A 16,433-nucleotide genomic window follows, 5' to 3' on the forward strand; every position below is an offset into this window, starting at 1 on the left:
TTTCTTAAGTGTTCTGATCATGAAAGGATGCTGGATATTATCAAAGGCTTTTTCTGCATCAATTGAGAGAATCATATGGTCTTTGTTTTTTATGTTATTGATGTGATGTATTATATTATATAGATTTGCATATGTTGAACCAACCCTGTATCCCTGGAATAAAACCAACTTGATCATGGTATATAGTTTTTTTTTTATGTGTTGTTGAATTCTGTTTGCTAAGATCTTATTGAATATTTTTGCATCAATATTCATTAATGATATTTGTCTATAATTTTCTTTTTTTGTTGGAACCTTTCCTGGTTTGGGGATCAGGGTGATATCTGCTTCATAGAATGTGTTGGGAAGTATTCCTTCTTTTCTATGCTTTGGAAAATGTTGTATAATATAGGTATTAGTTCTGCTTGAAAGGTTTGATAGAATTTGGATGTGAAGCCATCTAGTCCCAGACTTTTCTTTTTTTGGGAGATTTTTGTATTATTGATGCTATTTCAGTGATTGATATAGGTCTATTCAAGATTTCTGATTCTTTCTGGTTGAGCATAGGAAGGTGGAATGCTTCCAGGTATTGGTCTATTTCCTTCATATTTTCATATTTCCGGGAAAAGAGATTTTTATAGTAATCATTGGGGATTTTTTGAGTTTCTGAAGTGTCTGATATTATTTCTCCTTTATCTTTTTTGATAGACAATATTAGAGATGCTACTTTTCTATTTCTGGTTAGGTTGGCCAAAGGTTTATCAATTTTGTTAGTCTTTTCAAAAAACTAACTTCTTGTTTCATTGATCTTCTGAATGATTCCTTTGTTTTCAATTTCATTTAATTCTGCCCTAATTTTGGTTATTTCTTTTCTTCTGCTGGGTTTGGGGTTGGAATGTTCTTTCTTTTCCAGTTGCTTGAGATGATCCATTAAGTTGTTTGGCTTCTTCTATTTCTGTTTTCTTAATGAAGGCTTCCAATGCTATAAATTTCCCCCTTAGGACCGCTTTTGCAGTATCCCACAGGTTTTGATAATTTGTGTCTTCATTATCATTTTGTTCCAAAAGTTTGGTGATTTCCTTCTTAATCTTGTCTTTGACCCAGCTATCATTCAGCCTAAGATTATTTAGTTTCCATGACTTAGTTAGAGTATGAGGATTCCTGTTGCTATTGAGTTCAACTTTTATTCCATGATGGTCTGAGAAGATACAAGGAATAGTTTCTATACTTTTAAATATGCTGAGGTTAGACTTGTGTCCTAGGATATGATCTATTTTGGAGGATGACCCTTGGGCTGATGTGAAGAATGTATATTCAGTTTTTATTTATTTTTTTTTTTTGTAGAGACAGAGTCTCACTCTATGGCCCTTGGTAGAGTGCCATGGCCTCACACAGCTCACAGCAACTTCCAACTCCTGGGCTCAAGTGATTCTCTTGCCTCAGCCTCCCGAGTAGCAGGGACTACAGGCGCCTGCCACAACGCCCGGCTATTTTTTGGTTGCAGTTTGGCAGGGGCTGGGCCTGAACCTGCCACCCTCGGTATATGGGGCTATCGCCCCGACTTAGCCACAGGCGCCGCCCTGTATATTCAGTTTTATTAGGGTGAAATGTTCTGTAGAGGTCTGTAAAGTCCATTTATTCTAGGATCAGGTTTAAGTCTGATATTTCTTTGTTTAGTTTCTTGGAGGATCTATTCAAAACTGTCAAAGGGCTGTTAAAATCTCCAACTATTATAGTGCAGGAAGATATCAGTTGTTCATATCCATTAGGGTCTGCTTTATGAATTGAGGAGCATTCTGGTAGGGTGCATAAATGTTAATTATTAAAGTCCCTTCCTGTTGTGTGTTTCCCTTGACAAATATGTAGTGACCTTCCTTATCTTTGTTGGTTTAAAGCCAATTATATCTGCTACTAAAATTTCAACCCCTGCTTTTTTCTGATTTCCATTTGCCTGTATTATACAATTCCATCCCTTTAAGTTCTAGTGCCTGTGAACTAAGGGTTCGATGAGTCCTTTTGGTACAGGACCAGAAGGGTGAGAAGGTTGAAGAGCAAGAAAGGGATGAAAGAAAGGAGGACCGAGTGAAAAGAAAAAAAGAAAAATAGAGAAAGGAGAGGGGGTGGGTAAAAGGAATATTGACAAAAAGAAGAGAGGCACAGAAAGAGGGAGACAGAGCAATATAGGTGTACAGTAGGGTACTTTGACACAACCTTAAAAAACCCCCACCTTCTGGAGGTGCCCAGTTGGGTGGTTCCCTTGAGGTCAGCAGCTCTTTGCTAACCTGATCAGACACAGTACCCCACCTCCACCAAGTAGAGAGGAAAGACAAAAATGCTATAAATCAAACCAAAACAAGCAAACAGAAAACTTTATGGGATAAAATTGGGTGAAAAAACAAATAATAGCGGTAGAAACACTAGCAAAAATGAAGTTCTAGTTATTGAAAAAGGCAGCAATGGGAAATTACAATTAAACTAGAAAAATTGAGAAAGAAAAAAGATCTATACGGAAAAGGTTGAAATTAAAAAACAAAACAACATCAACAACATCAAAATAAACAAAAAACAAACAAACAAACAAAAAAAAACACAACCAAAAACAAAGCAGTATGTATATGTTGTCTGGGCAACACGTGGTCTTCTGGGGTATGAGATGTTAATCACAGTTCTGATAAGACTGAAGGCTGCTGATTTCTCAAACCCCAGCAGGTAGACACCCTAAATCTCTCTTCAGCCCACTTAAAAGGTACTTTGAACTTGTAAACTTGCTGAGCAGAAGCTTTCCCAGGAAAGTGCTTGTCACTGGAATCACTGCTGAAGTGGCTATCCACTTACCCAGTGTGCCAAAACTGGTCTCACTCTGCCCGAGGGTTAGGGCTGCAAGGCGACTCAGGCCCCACGTTTAGGCTACTCAGTCGCTAGGTTAACAGCTAGCCCACAGCCAAACACTATTAGCTCCGTCTGGCTCCCTGTGGCCCACAGCCAAACACTATTAGCTCTGTCTGGCTCAGCGGCTCAGACTGGGGCCCTAGACAACGGCCAAAGTTCTCCGCACTCCCGCTCAGGCTCTCCCCAAGGCCATTCAACTGAGTGCCAAGTCCAAAGACACCAAAATAGTTCACAGGTAAGGTCTTTCTGGTTTGCAGTCTCGCTGCTACTGAACTTACAGTTGTGGGCGGGTTTAGACCGATTAAACACACATGACCACTTGCCGTTTTTCCACTGTTTTAGTCCTCCTCTTGGGGTCCAGAAGTCTCTTGCTGACTCCCTGTATCCTCACAGGGGTGATGACAGGCAGATCCCACCAGCCAGAGATGCCTGGAGTCCTATCTCCCCAGACTCATGGTGTCCAGATGCAAGGAGGCTGTTACTCGGCCACCATCTTGCTCTCTCTCCTGTAATCCCAGCTCTACAATTCCATCCCTTCATCCTGAGTCTATTTTTATCCTTCAAGGTAAGGTGAGATTCTTACATACAGCAGATATCCAGTCTGAGTTTATGTATCCAGTTAGCCAGTCTGTGCCTCTTTAGAGGACAATTTAAACCATTCACATTAATTGAGAAAATTGATAAGCCTGGTTGTGTTTTGAGTGTCGTGATTTTTGGATGTCCAGTGAACATTTTTAATACTTTCACCACTGTGGAAGTTGGGTTTTGTTCAAATTTCTAGGTGAGTTTATTTTGGAGGTGGAGCATTGCGTTGGTTGTTGTGGAGGATGGGTCTGAGAATATCCTGGAGAGCTGGTTTGGTTATGGCAAATTTCTTCAACATGTCTATGTCATTAAAGTATTTGATTTCTCCATCACAAATGAAACTCAGTTTAGCTGGATAGAGGATCCTGGGCTGGAAGTTATTTTGTTTTAGGAGAGTGAAGGCCAATGACCATCTTCTTCTGGCTTGAAACCTTTCGGCTGAGAGATCTGCAGTCATTCTGATACTTCTCCCTTTGTAGGTGATGCTTTTCTTATGTCTGGCTGCTTGGAGAATTTTCTCCTTTGTCTTAACTTTGGCAAAGTTAATCACAATGTGTCTAGGAGATTCTTTATTTGGATTGAGTCTTGCTGGGGTTCTGAAACTGTCTGCTATCTGAAGTTCTATATCTCTTGCAATGATTGGGAAATTCTCCTCCAAAATCCCTTCCAGTAGAGCATCTGTACTTTTAGGGCCATCCTCTTCTCCTTCAGGAATTCCTAAAAGGTGAATGTTTGATCTTTTGGAGTGATCCCACAACTCTCTCGGGGAATGATCAGTTTTTGCTCTCCATTTGTCTGCCTCTTTGAGTGTTTGGTAACGTTCAAAACCTTTGTCTTCAGTTTCAGAGATCCTTTCTTCTGCCTGGTCAATTCTGTTACTGAGGAATTCTACTGTATTTTGGAGTTCCTCAACTAACTTTTTCATTTCCTTGAGCTCTGCTATCTCTTTTCTCATTATGTCCATATCTTTGGTGAGTTGGGCTTTGAATTAATTTTATTTCTTGAGACAACTTTAGAACTACTCTTTGGAATTCAATTTCTATCTTTTCATCCATTCTATTTATCTTACTTGCAATCCATATTCTAAATTCAATTTCTGACATTGCATGGCATCTTCAGTTGTATCATCTCATTTGTCATTTCTTGGGGGAGGTGGGGGTGTTGATCTACTCTGGTTATTCATGTTGCCAGAGTTCTTCTGTTGGGTCTGCACCATGTTTATTTTCCACCATTTGGTTATTAGAACTGGTAGAGTGAGATTGAATTGGGGTTCCCAAGTAGTAGAGATAGTCCCTTACCAAAGCGCTAGGCTTTGTAATTGTGGCTTATCACCTACAACCTTACAAAGGCCCCTTTCAGAGTTTTGGCTGGAGACTCTGAGGACCTACTTGGTGAGATAGCACAAGCTAGCTCTGTTTTAATATCAGCGAAAATCTACCCTACCCTAAGAAGCCACAGTATTAGGTTTAAATCTCAACTGTGAAGAGATATAAACAGCTGCGGTGCCCAACCCCCACCCTTCAGTTCTTTTCCACTATAGATCTTCAAAGGTCAACCTCAGAATGTCCCTGAGCGGACAGCCCCAGACGTGGCTTCCAATTAAATTGTCTCAGGTAGTGTAAACCCTGCTCAACAGAGAGGGGTTCAAGGGTCTCCAAAAGCACAATTGGAGCCAGGGATCCACACTCCCACCAACAGACTTAGTCCACACTGTTGTCCACTTCTCTGCTCACAAGCCCAACTGGAGCCAGGGGCCATACCCCTGCCCACCAGTCTCAGTCCATACCCAGTTAATCTCTGCTTGCCAGATCAGTTGGAGTTAGGGGACCATGCCCTCACCTGGCCAGTCTCAGTCCACTGCCTGGCAAGCCTCTGTTTACAGGCTCAGTTGGAGTCAGGGCACTGCCCCACCCTCCAGTCTCAGTCCACACCCAGCTAGCTTTTGCCTGCCAGATCAGTTGGAGTCAGGGGAACTTGTCCCTGCCTGCCAGTCTCAGTCCACTGCCTAGCAAGCCTCTGTTCGCAGGCTCTGTTAGAGTCAGGGCACCACACTCTGCCCACAGGTCTCAGTCCTAACCCAGTAAACCTATGCTCACCAGCCCTGCTGGAGACAGGGGACCATGCCCTAGCCCTCACATCTTGGTTCACACCCAGTAAGCCACTGCTCGAGGGTTCTGTTGGAATCAGGGGACTACACCCTTGCTCTCAGGTTTCAGTCCATGCCTAGTAAGCCTCTGCTCATAAGCCCAGCAGGGGCTAGGGACCAGCTCTGTCTGCCAAACTCAGTCCACATGGAGCAACCACTCTCCCACTGTGGGTGCCATCAGAGCCAGGGGTTCTGCACCCTGTCCCGCCAGATACAGCCCGAACTGAGGGTCAATACCACCACTGGCTGGGCATAGTCATAACCAGAGGACTGCTCCTCCTTCTGCCAAGTGTCCCTTTCTTCCCCACACCCTCTTTCTTCTCTGTTAGTCACAGATTCCGTCCTGATAGTTGGCAGTCCACACTATGCCCAGATCTCTCAGGACAAGACCAAACACTCTATGCTCTGCAAGGGGCAGAATTTCCATGAGAGGGGGAAGGGTAGACTGGGAGTTTGGACTTGTGGGGGAAAATATCTGTTCAATTTTATGCCTGGCCGGGTGGTATCTAGGTTCATAAGTGGGACCTCCCTGGAGAAAGAGACCTGAAGTTTAGCAGGTCTCTCTGGCAAAGTAAAATGAGAGGTCTTTTGTTCCCTGTTTGTTCACAGATAGCCTGCAGTAGGCCTCCTGCTTGGGGAAGGGGTCTCCCATCCTCTAGTTGATAGATACTTGAAATTTGTTTTCTTGAATGCTCTTCCTTGGAATTACAGCTTGCCAAACTTCTTTCTTGGCTCAGCTCCCCACCTTTGGCTTCATAGAGTCTGATTCCATATAGTTTTTCTTCTTCTGTTCAGGAGCCTCTGCCGAGAGTTGCTACCAGTTGGCCATCTTCCCAGAATTCCTTGCCAGGAAACTTTTAAAATAGCCTTTCTACACTTGTTCCCTCAATACCATCCCCTTGGCTCCAAGGTATGGAAGTGGAAAAGGTACAATGAAACGGTTCAGCAATATCAATTACCTTTATCTATATCCTGAGCCATTTTGGCATATGTATTTGACAGGATACATAAAAATTAAAAAAAAATTTTTTTTTTTTGGTAGAGACAGAGTCTCACTTTATGGCCCTTGGTAGAGTGCCATGGCCTCACCCAGCTCACAGAAACCTCCAACTCCTGGGCTTAAGCGATTCTCTTGCCTCAGCCTCCCGAGTAGCTGGGACTACAGGCGCCCGCCACAACGCCCGGCTATTTTTTTGGTTGCAGTTTGGCCGGGGCCGGGTTTGAACCCGCCACCCCTCAGTATATGGGGCCGGCGCCCTACCGACTGAGCCACAGGCGCCCACCCAAAAATTAAAAATTTGTACACATAGTTCATTCATAGTACATTCACATAGTTCAAAATGCAAAAATTATGAAAGAATAGTGAATGAAAAGTTTCCTTCTAACTCTATGAGACAGCTAGTGCCATTATAATGCTATGTGGAAAACCCACCAAAACCCAAGGGTTTACAACAACACGCATTTATTTTTCTTTTTGGCACATCTAGGAAAGCCAGGTCAAACCAAGAGCCAAGTCAAATATACTTAAGGCCTCTGCTCATGTCCATTCTGCTAGTTAATATTCCATTGGCCAAAGCAAATCACAGGGCCAGGCCTACAAAGTATAATCTCCCCACAGAAGAATGGGAAGTGGAATGAATATTCATTGAAAAATACTCCAAACCATTGGACCAATTGATCAATCTTTGATGTTACTGGTGTTTTTCTTATACTTACATTGATGTTATCCAAACACAAGAAACGACATATAGATTCTCTTTACTCCCTTTTTTAAACAAAGGGTAACATTCAATACAAATACCTTATTTTTTTTTTTATTAAATCATAACTGTATACATTGATATGATCATGGGGCATCATACACTCGCTTCATAGACCATTTGACACATTTTTATCATAGTGGTTAACATAGCCTTTCATATAGCAGGTCACCTTTAACATTAATTCTGAGAGATTTAGAGATTTCTCACTGCATTTAACTTAAGATTTTCTCATGTACCATCTACCATTTTGATTTCTACTAAAATATTCTGATTTAACACTTTAAGTTTGTTGGATACAGTTTGATAGTAAGGAAATTGGTGGCACTTGATCTGGGAATTTTCACAATTGAAAGTGTTGGAAAAGATGAAGTGTTGTTTGTTTTTTTAAGGAAAGTAAAGTGGAGTGTCCAAAAGCAGAACTTGGGGGTTAAAAGAAAAAAATGTTTTCAGAAAAGCTGAGAAATAGTGCTTTAATCCACAGTGCTCCTATACGGTTATAGCCCATGGGCTCCAGGACTATCTTTAGCAGCCCTAGAAAGATAACAACAGAGACTCCCCCTGGAGCCAATGTGTTTGCATTCCTAGAAAAATACAGATCAGATTGGTAGCTCCCTCCAAGAGATTTACAGATGTCTTTCCCCAGAAACACGTATTTGCTCACATTCCAGTGTAATAATGTCTTTCTCTGGAGAGCCATTTGCCAGCAGCTCTGTATAAGAACAGAGCCTCCTAAACTCAGGTTTCTTCACCTGTATGACATCTCAAAAGCACGTGCAGGTACCATCTGCCTGTCTCACCCCCATCCCATGTCACCCTGTGGAGGTTGGGGCTCAGGGGACTGGAGCTCTGATGTTACTTTGAATAAACTAGGGTGTCTGTCCTAGAGTGACAGGATGACTCTCTTAAGAATAATAGGGCATGGACATGAAGATGGAAATGGGGAGGAGACAGTTCACCCTTCCCAGAAGGTGACAGATGACATACGAAGTAAAACATATGTCCTCAATTAAAAAAAACAAAGCAGGTGGTTTCCTGCCCACGTGGTGTTTTTGTTCAAAGAGTACAAAGGACATGGGGCAGCGCCTGTGACCCAAGGAGTAGGGCTCCGGCCCCATATGCCAGACGTGGCAAGTTCAAATCCGGCCCCGGCCAAAAACTGCAACAACAACTATATATATATATATATGAAAAGAATACAAAGGACAAACATTTCTAAAGGAAAAACAAACAATTTCCCCCCTCAAAAAAAAAAAAAAAAAATGGGGTTTGGGGCGGCGCCTGTGGCTCAGTGAGTAGGGCGCCGGCCCCATATGCTGAGGGTGGCGGGTTCAAACCCAGCCCCGGCCAAACTGCAACAACAAAAAAATAGCCGGGCGTTGTGGCGGGCGCCTGTAGTCCCAGCTGCTCAGGAGGCTGAGGCAAGAGAATCGCCTAAGCCCAAGAGTTAGAGGTTGCTGTGAGCTGTGTGATGCCACGGCACTCTACCGAGGGTGATAAAGTGAGACTCTGTCTCTACAAAAAAAAAAAAAAAAATGGGGTTTGTCCTACTTAGGCATTCTTAGGAAAGTCCCTAAATCATAAGTGATCTTGGGTATCCAGAGAGCTTGAGAGCAGGACCTCCGTAAGTTAATTTGAGGTCTCATTACAAGAGGGGTCAGTACTAAGTCTGAAGGCGAGGAGGGTTGGGGGAGACCAAGGAGCAGTGGGTTTTTCTCGGGATGATAGTAGGAATAAAACTAAAAGGAGACACTGTACAGAGAGGGAGAGGAAGGGAGTATTCACGAATTTTTCTTTTTTCTTTCTCTTTCTCTTTCTTTCTGTCTCTCTCTTGTTGTTGTTTTTCTTTTTTAGATGTGGTCTGGTTCTCTTGCCCAGGCTGGAGTGCTGTGGGCTCACTGCAGCCTCACTGGGCTCAAGTGATCTTCCTCCTGAATAGCTGGAACAACAGGGACACATCATCATGCCTGGCTAATTTTTAAAAATTGGGGATGTGGGACAGGGGTCTCACTATGTTGCCGAGGCTGGTCTTCAGCCCCTCGCCTCCCAGTTACTTGGGAGCTCCTTAGCCTCCCAAGTAACTAGGATTACAGGCACAAGCCACTGTGCCCTGCTCATAGTTCCTAGGTAGTTGGAAATCAGCTATGCAACAGACATACACTGAATACTGGGTGCTGAAGGGTTTTCATATGAATTGTAGATAAAGCAGCACAGTTTCAAATTGGAGATTATTTTTAACCTCTTCTTCCTCATCACATTCTAAAATAGGATATCATCAACTAAGAAGAGGCAAAAGACCAAGCTGTAATGCAGAGAGGCGTCTGGGTCTTAGGGATTGCAATTCAGGAGATGCAGTCTCAGCTGGAAACCAAATTGTCTTCCAAGGCAGGGAAGTAAGGTTTTTTTTTAAAGACATAACAAGGAAGTTAAGGGTGATTGCACAAGTTGTTTTGAAAGAATTATCATTGGTGGAGGCAGGTGACCAGTACGTGAGTCTGTAGTTTGTTTTTGTTTGTTTGTTTGTTTTTCTTTTTGTCCACAGTTTGTTGGTGGTGGTTGTTCAGGAATTGTGGCCCCCACGAAATTCAATTGTTTTCTAGTATGTTGTGGTTGTTGCAGTTTGCCTCAGTTCAAGAGTTCAAGGCAAGTTTTTGTTTTTGTTTTGCAGATTTGCAGGAGGTGCTGGCAGCTCTTTTTAGAATGGCTTCCCAATTCCATTTTAGAACTCTGAACCAGAGTGACACCATCTTGCAGATCACATTCCACAGTAACCAGGAAAAGATGGGATTGATTTCCTTTCTGCTATTTAGAAGGCCTCAAGCTACACCATGGCATGTCTTAAATCTGATGTCAAATTTCTGGTGGGTGGACGTAGGTTGTTAAATCTCTTCATTAAGATTTTTTTTACTAAAGAGGTCATTTGATGTCTCCCAGTTCAACCATAAGCTACCAAGGACATTTTAATATATTTCGGGGTCGTTTCTAAGGATTGTACATCCAGGAAGTGGTGAATGATGCATTTCTTTCTCAAGCAGAATCACGGCTTTTGCTTTACAGTGAGCTTACTTAAAATGCCCTAGAGACTAAGAAGAAATTATGATTTCAGGGGAAAAAGTCTTTCATATCAGAACCATGTTTTTTATTATGGAAAAATATTGTGTTTTCGTAATTTCCACTGGGGAAAGAGTCAGGTCCCGCTACTTAGAAAATTTCTCACTAGTTCTCCCAAAAGGTGGGAAAGGGCACAGGGCTTAAAACATGGCAGACAACGTGGAGCAGTGACAAACTGCCAGCATTGAAGCCCCTGATCAGCCTAGATGAGCGAATTTATGTGAAAGTGAGAAATGACCAAGAGCTTTGAGGCAGATTACACGGTTATGAACAACATTTAAATATGGTATTGGGAGATGTAGAAGAAACCGAGACTACTATAGAAATGGATGAAGAAATTATATGTGAAGAGATATGTGTCAATGAAACTGATGAAGAAACAGCTACATATGAAGAGATAAATAAATCAGTGAAACAGAATATTCCAGTGATCTTCGTCCAGAAAGATGGTGTTGTCCTAGTCACCCCTCCAGTGAGAGTTGACTGAAAGTAAGACTTTATGCTGAAGAAGACTTTGTACAAGTGCTTCTTTGAATGTACATGGCATTCAAAAGAGAAGCCTGTGTATCTTTCGACATTAAGAAATGACCCGGCTCGGCGCCTGTAGCTCAAGTGGCTAAGGCGCCAGCTACATACACCAGAGCTGGTGGGTTCAAATCCAGCCCGGGCCTGCCAAACAACAAAGACAACTACAACCAAAAAATAGCCAGGCGTTGTAGCGGGTGCCCGTAGTCCCAGCTACTTGGGAGGCCGAAGCAAGAGAATCACTTAAACCCAGGAATTGGAGGTTGCTGTGAGCTGTGATGCCATAGCACTCTACCCAGGGTGACAGCTTGAGGCTCTGTCTCAAAAAGGAAAAAAAAAAAAAAAGAGAGAGAGAAATGACCCAAAGATTCTTCCACTCCTGAAATGAGATAATTTGCTGACAACTAACAACTTCTTAAACTAAAAGTCATTGTTATTTTTCTCCAACATTTCCAATAAATCTGATCATCAAGAAGAAAAAAACAAGAAAATTTCTCACTAAAAGAAAGTGAAATACTTTATATGGTTTGGCTCATGAAAAGTAATCTTTAATCAGTGATGTATGGAATGAAAAGATAGATGCTAAGTAGGGCCCCAAATTATTTTCAATGTTTAAAATAAGTTTTAATATTTATTTATTTTTTGTAACTGAGTCTCACTTTGTCACCTTCGGTAGAGTGCTGTGACATCATAGCTCACAGCAACATCAAATTCTTGGGCTCAAGCAATTCTCTTGCCTCAGTGTCCCTAGTAGCTGGGACTACAGGCACCCGCCACAATGCCCAACTATTTTCTCTTCTTTTCTTTTTTTTATTTTGGTTCGAACCCACCAGCCCTAACCACTGAGCTATGGGGGCCCAGCCAAGTTTTAATATTTAAAACTTAATTTAATGTTGATTTAATTATACAGAGGATACTATCTGTTCTGTAATTTTTTTGTAAAAACCACTGTAAAGTTAAAAAAAAAATACTATCTGGTTGAGATAAGAGAATATTTGCTCTAAAACATTGGCTCAGGAACACACTTCAATCTTCTACAAGATTATGCCCATTGTTCTTATTGGTAGATAACCACAACTGTGAACAAAAATAAGCCCTTATGTTTCACTCAATATTTTAAAACCATGTTCTGAATGCAAATGTCTTATTTAATGTACATATTACTAAAATACATTCAAGCCCACTTCAGAGAACTTCCCACATGGAGTATGAATCTGGATTTATTGGCATTCTTTCAATTACAAATAACAGAAATCCAAGTCAAACAAGTTTAATTACAAGGGAAAGTATGGGTTTATTACACTGGAAATTCCTGGAGTAGGTCTAGTTTCAGATATCTGCACTTTCTAATCCAAGGACCTACGAAGTACTATAATCTACAACTACTCTTATAAACACCCTTTGTATTTCTCTCTTCCTCACTTTTCTAATCTGATTTCATCTATAAATTGGTGATGTTTTTTCTCACTGCAGATGAGACCACAACCCCTATCATCTCCATATCATCTCCAAATCAAGCAAGGGACAGATTTCTATGCTCACTTTAATAGACATGTCTGGTAGGTACATATAATATCCAAAAATATAAATATTGACTAGAAATCTTCAGCTTTGTTTATTCATTATCCCATTATTCTCAGAGACTAGATTGTCTTCAAATAGATTTATGGCAATTCCATTTCTTAAATAAAGGTATATATTTAACAAATGTTGATTGAACATCTACAATGTAAGATATCTAGAGATATCACACCAGGAATTCTAACACTCTGGGAGGCCGAGGCTAGTGGATTGCCTGAGCTCACGAGTTAGAGATCAGCCTGAGCCAGGGTGAGATCTCATCTCTAAAAATAGCCAGGCATTGTGGTGGGCGCCTGTAGTTCCAGCTACTTGGGAGGCGGAGGCAAGAGAATCGCTTAAGTCCAAGAGTTTGAGGTTGCTCTTAGCTGTGATGCCATAGCACTCTACCAAGGGCAACAATGTAAGATTCTGTCTCAGAAAAAAAAAAAAAGATACTAGAGATAAATCAGTAAAGAAGCCAAGACACCATTACTCACCTTCAGAGACAAATATCACAGTGAGGGTTATGAGTGTTAAACAATGAATGATAAAACAAGTGTGAACTTAACAGTCATAATAATGCTTCTGTTAGTTATTAGTGCTACTCACTAATATATGAGTCTACCCCTTTTCCAGGCACATAGCAGGATTGGATTAGGATTGGATTGAACAAAATTAATAGTTCTGGCCAATGCATTATGAACAGTAGAGATACATCATCCTTTTTAGGAAACGTGGAAAAGCCAATCCTAAAATTCAAAGGAAATTATAAGTGGCTCTGAATAGCTAAAATGGTATTTAAAGCGATGAATAAACTTAGGGAATTCATGCTTCCCAATTTTAAAATTTACTACAAACCTACAGTAATCATAAGCATGGTTCTGACATAAAGATAGACACATAGACCAATGGAATAGAATTGAGAATCCAAAAATAACCCATATGTTTATAACCAATTGATTTTCGCTCTCTCTCCCCTCCTCTCTCCTCCTCTCTCTCTCCTCTTCTCTCCTCCTCTCTCTTTCCTCTCTCTCTGTCTCTCTCCATCTCTCCTCTCTCCCCCTCTCCCTTTCTTCTCTCTCTCTCTCCTCTCCCCCCACCCCTTTTCTCTCCTTCTTGGTGCTGCTCTGCAGCATCCCTCCCTCGCCAATAAAAACCTTTCGTATAAGCAAAAAAAAAAGAAATAACCAATTGATTTTCAACAAGAACATCAAGGCCATTGAATAGAGGAGAACTTCAATCAATAGTGCTGGAACAGCTGGATATCCACATGCAAAAAAAAGGAAGGAAGGAAGGGAGGGAGGGAGGGAGGGAGAGTGTGGTGGCTCATTCCTGTAATCCTAGCATTCTGAGAGGCTGAGGCCAGTGAATTGCTTGAGCTCAGGAGTTCAAGACCAGCCTGAGCAAGAGTGAGACCCTATCTCTAAAAAATACCTGGGCATGTGGCAGGCACCTGTAGGCCCAGCTACTCTGAAGGCTGAAGCAAAAGGATCACTTGAATCCAAGAGTTTGAGGTTGCTGTGATCTATGACATCACAGAATTCTACCAAGGGCGACAAAGTGAAACTCTGTCTCACAAAAATAAGATAAGTTGGATCCGTACTTCATCCATATACGAAATTAACTTAAAATCAACTAATGACCTAAATATAAGAGCTAAAACAAAGAAACTTGGAAGAACATATAGGGCTGAATCTTCGTGATCTCAAATTTGGCAATGGATTCTCAGATACTACACAAAAAGCACAAGTAACAAAAGAAAAATTAGATCTTATCAAAATTTAAAGCTTTCATACATGAAAAGATATTATCAAGAAAGTGAAAAAACATCCAGAGAATGAAAGAAAATATCTGTAAGTCATATATTTGATAAAGGTCTTGTTTCCAGAATAACAAGAACACTTATAACTCAAATAATCCAATTAAGCATTCGCAAAAGAAAGAAATCACTATTTCTCCAAAGAAGGTATACAAATGGGTCAAAAGTACAGGAAAAGATGCTTAACATCATTGGTCATTAGGGAAGGCAGTAAGTTTCACCTGTACCCATTCTAAGATGCACCCCATCCAGTACCCTCCCTCCACCCTAACCTCCCCCCTCCCTTCCCCTTCCTTGGCCCTTTCCTCATTGTCTTGTGCTACAGTTGGGTTATAGCCTTCATGTGAAAGCTATAATTTAGCTTCATAGTAGGGTTGAGTACATTGGATATTTTTTCTTCCATTCCTGAGATACTTTCCTAAGAAGAATATGTTCCAGCTCCATCCATGTAAACATGAAAGAGGTAAAGTCTCCATCTTTCTTTAAGGCTGCATAATATTCCATGGTAAACATGTACCACAATTTGCTAGTCCATTCGTGGGTCGATGGGCACTTGGGCTTCTTCCATGACTTAGCAATTATGAATTGGGCTGCAATAAACATTCTGGTACAGATGTCTTTGTTATATTGTGATTTTTGGTCTTCTGGATATAAACCTAGTAAAGGAATTATAGGATCGAATGGCAGGTCTATTTTTAGGTCTCTAAGTATTCTCCAAACATCCTTCCAGAAGGAACGTATTAGTGTGCATTCTCACCAACAGTGTAGAAGTGTGCCCTTTTCTCCACATCCACGCCAACATCTCTGGTTTTGGGATTTTGTTATGTGGGCTACTCTTACTGGGGTTAGGTGATATCTCAAAGTAGTTTTGATTTGCATTTCTCTGATGATTAAGGATGATGAGCTTTTTTTCATGTGTTTGTAGATCGTGCATCTGTCTTCTTTAGAGAAGTTTCTCTTCAAGTCCCTTGCCCACCCTGAGATGTGATCATGTGTTCTTTTCTTGCTAATACATTTGAGTTCTCTGTGGATTCTGGTTATTAGACCTTTATCGGAGGTATAACCTGCAAATATTTTCTCCCATTCTGAGGGCTGTCTGCTTGTTTTACTTACTATGTTCTTGGCAGTGCAGAAGCTTTTTTCTTTTTTTTTTTTATTGTTGGAGATTCATTGAGGGTACAATAAGCCAGGTTACACTGATTGCAATTGTTAGGTAAAGTCCCTCTTGCAATCATGTCTTGCCCCCATAAAGTGTGACACACACCAAGGCCCCACCCCCCTCCCTCTGTCCCTCTTTCTGCTTCCCCCCCATAACATTAATTGTCTTTAATTGTCCTCATATCAAAATTGTTGTTTTTTTTTTTTTTTTTTGGCCAGGGCTGGGTTTGAACTCACCACCTCCGGCATATGGGACCAGCGCCCTACTCCTTGAGCCACAGGTGCCGCCCTTTCTTTTTTTTTTTATTGTTGGAGATTCATTGAGGGTACAATACCAGTAGTGTATTTTTTATACTGCTTCAATTGCCTGGAGAGTCCTCCTCATAAAATATTCACCCAGGCTGATTCCTTGAAGAGTTTTCCCTGCACTTTCTTCAAGTATTTTTATAGTTTCATGTCTTAAGTTTAAATCTTTTATCCAGTGAGAGTCTATCTTAGTTAATGGTGAAAGGTGTGGGTCCAGTTTCAATCTTCTACAGGTTGCCAGCCAGTTCACCCAGTGCCATTTGTTAAATAGGGAATGTTTTCCCCACTGAATGTTTTTAATTGGCTTGTCAAAGATCAAATAATGGTAAGTAGCTGGATTCATCTCTTGGTTCTCTATTCTGTTCTAGACATCTACTTCTCTATTTTTGTGCCAATACAATGCTGTTTTGATCACTATTGATTTATAGTACAGTCTCGGGTCTGGTAGCGTGATTCCTCCAGCTTTGTTTTTATTGCTGAGTAATGTTTTTGCTATTCGAGGTTTTCTCTGATGCCATATAAAATGAAGTATTATTTCTTCAAGATCTTTAAAATGTGACAATGGAGCTTTAATAGGAATTGCACTAAAATTATA

General features: G+C 41.1%; 1 protein-coding gene and 1 pseudogene across 5 annotated transcripts in view; both read left to right on the plus strand.

Annotated features, from left to right (window-relative positions):
• The first annotated feature begins 3,037 nt into the window (after nt 1–3,037).
• Nucleotides 3,038–16,433, plus strand: part of AMN1 (antagonist of mitotic exit network 1 homolog) — a 145,535-nt gene continuing 132,139 nt past the window's right edge. For 2 of the 5 annotated variants that reach the window (XM_053554205.1, XM_053554204.1), the window contains exons 1-2: nt 3,196–3,433; nt 10,028–10,220. In XM_053554205.1, the coding sequence (XP_053410180.1) occupies nt 3,322–3,433; nt 10,028–10,220 (305 nt within the window). In that variant the 5' untranslated portion in view covers nt 3,196–3,321. Of the gene's footprint in view, nt 3,104–3,195; nt 3,434–10,027; nt 10,221–16,433 lie in introns of those variants that run through there. The other 3 variants (XM_053554207.1, XM_053554206.1, XM_053554209.1) reach the window with 3 other exon arrangements.
• On the plus strand, nt 10,227–12,459 carry LOC128560778 (U6 snRNA-associated Sm-like protein LSm3; annotated as a pseudogene).

This window comes from Nycticebus coucang, chromosome 12 (assembly GCF_027406575.1).
Source record: "Nycticebus coucang isolate mNycCou1 chromosome 12, mNycCou1.pri, whole genome shotgun sequence".
NCBI lineage: Eukaryota > Metazoa > Chordata > Mammalia > Primates > Lorisidae > Nycticebus > Nycticebus coucang.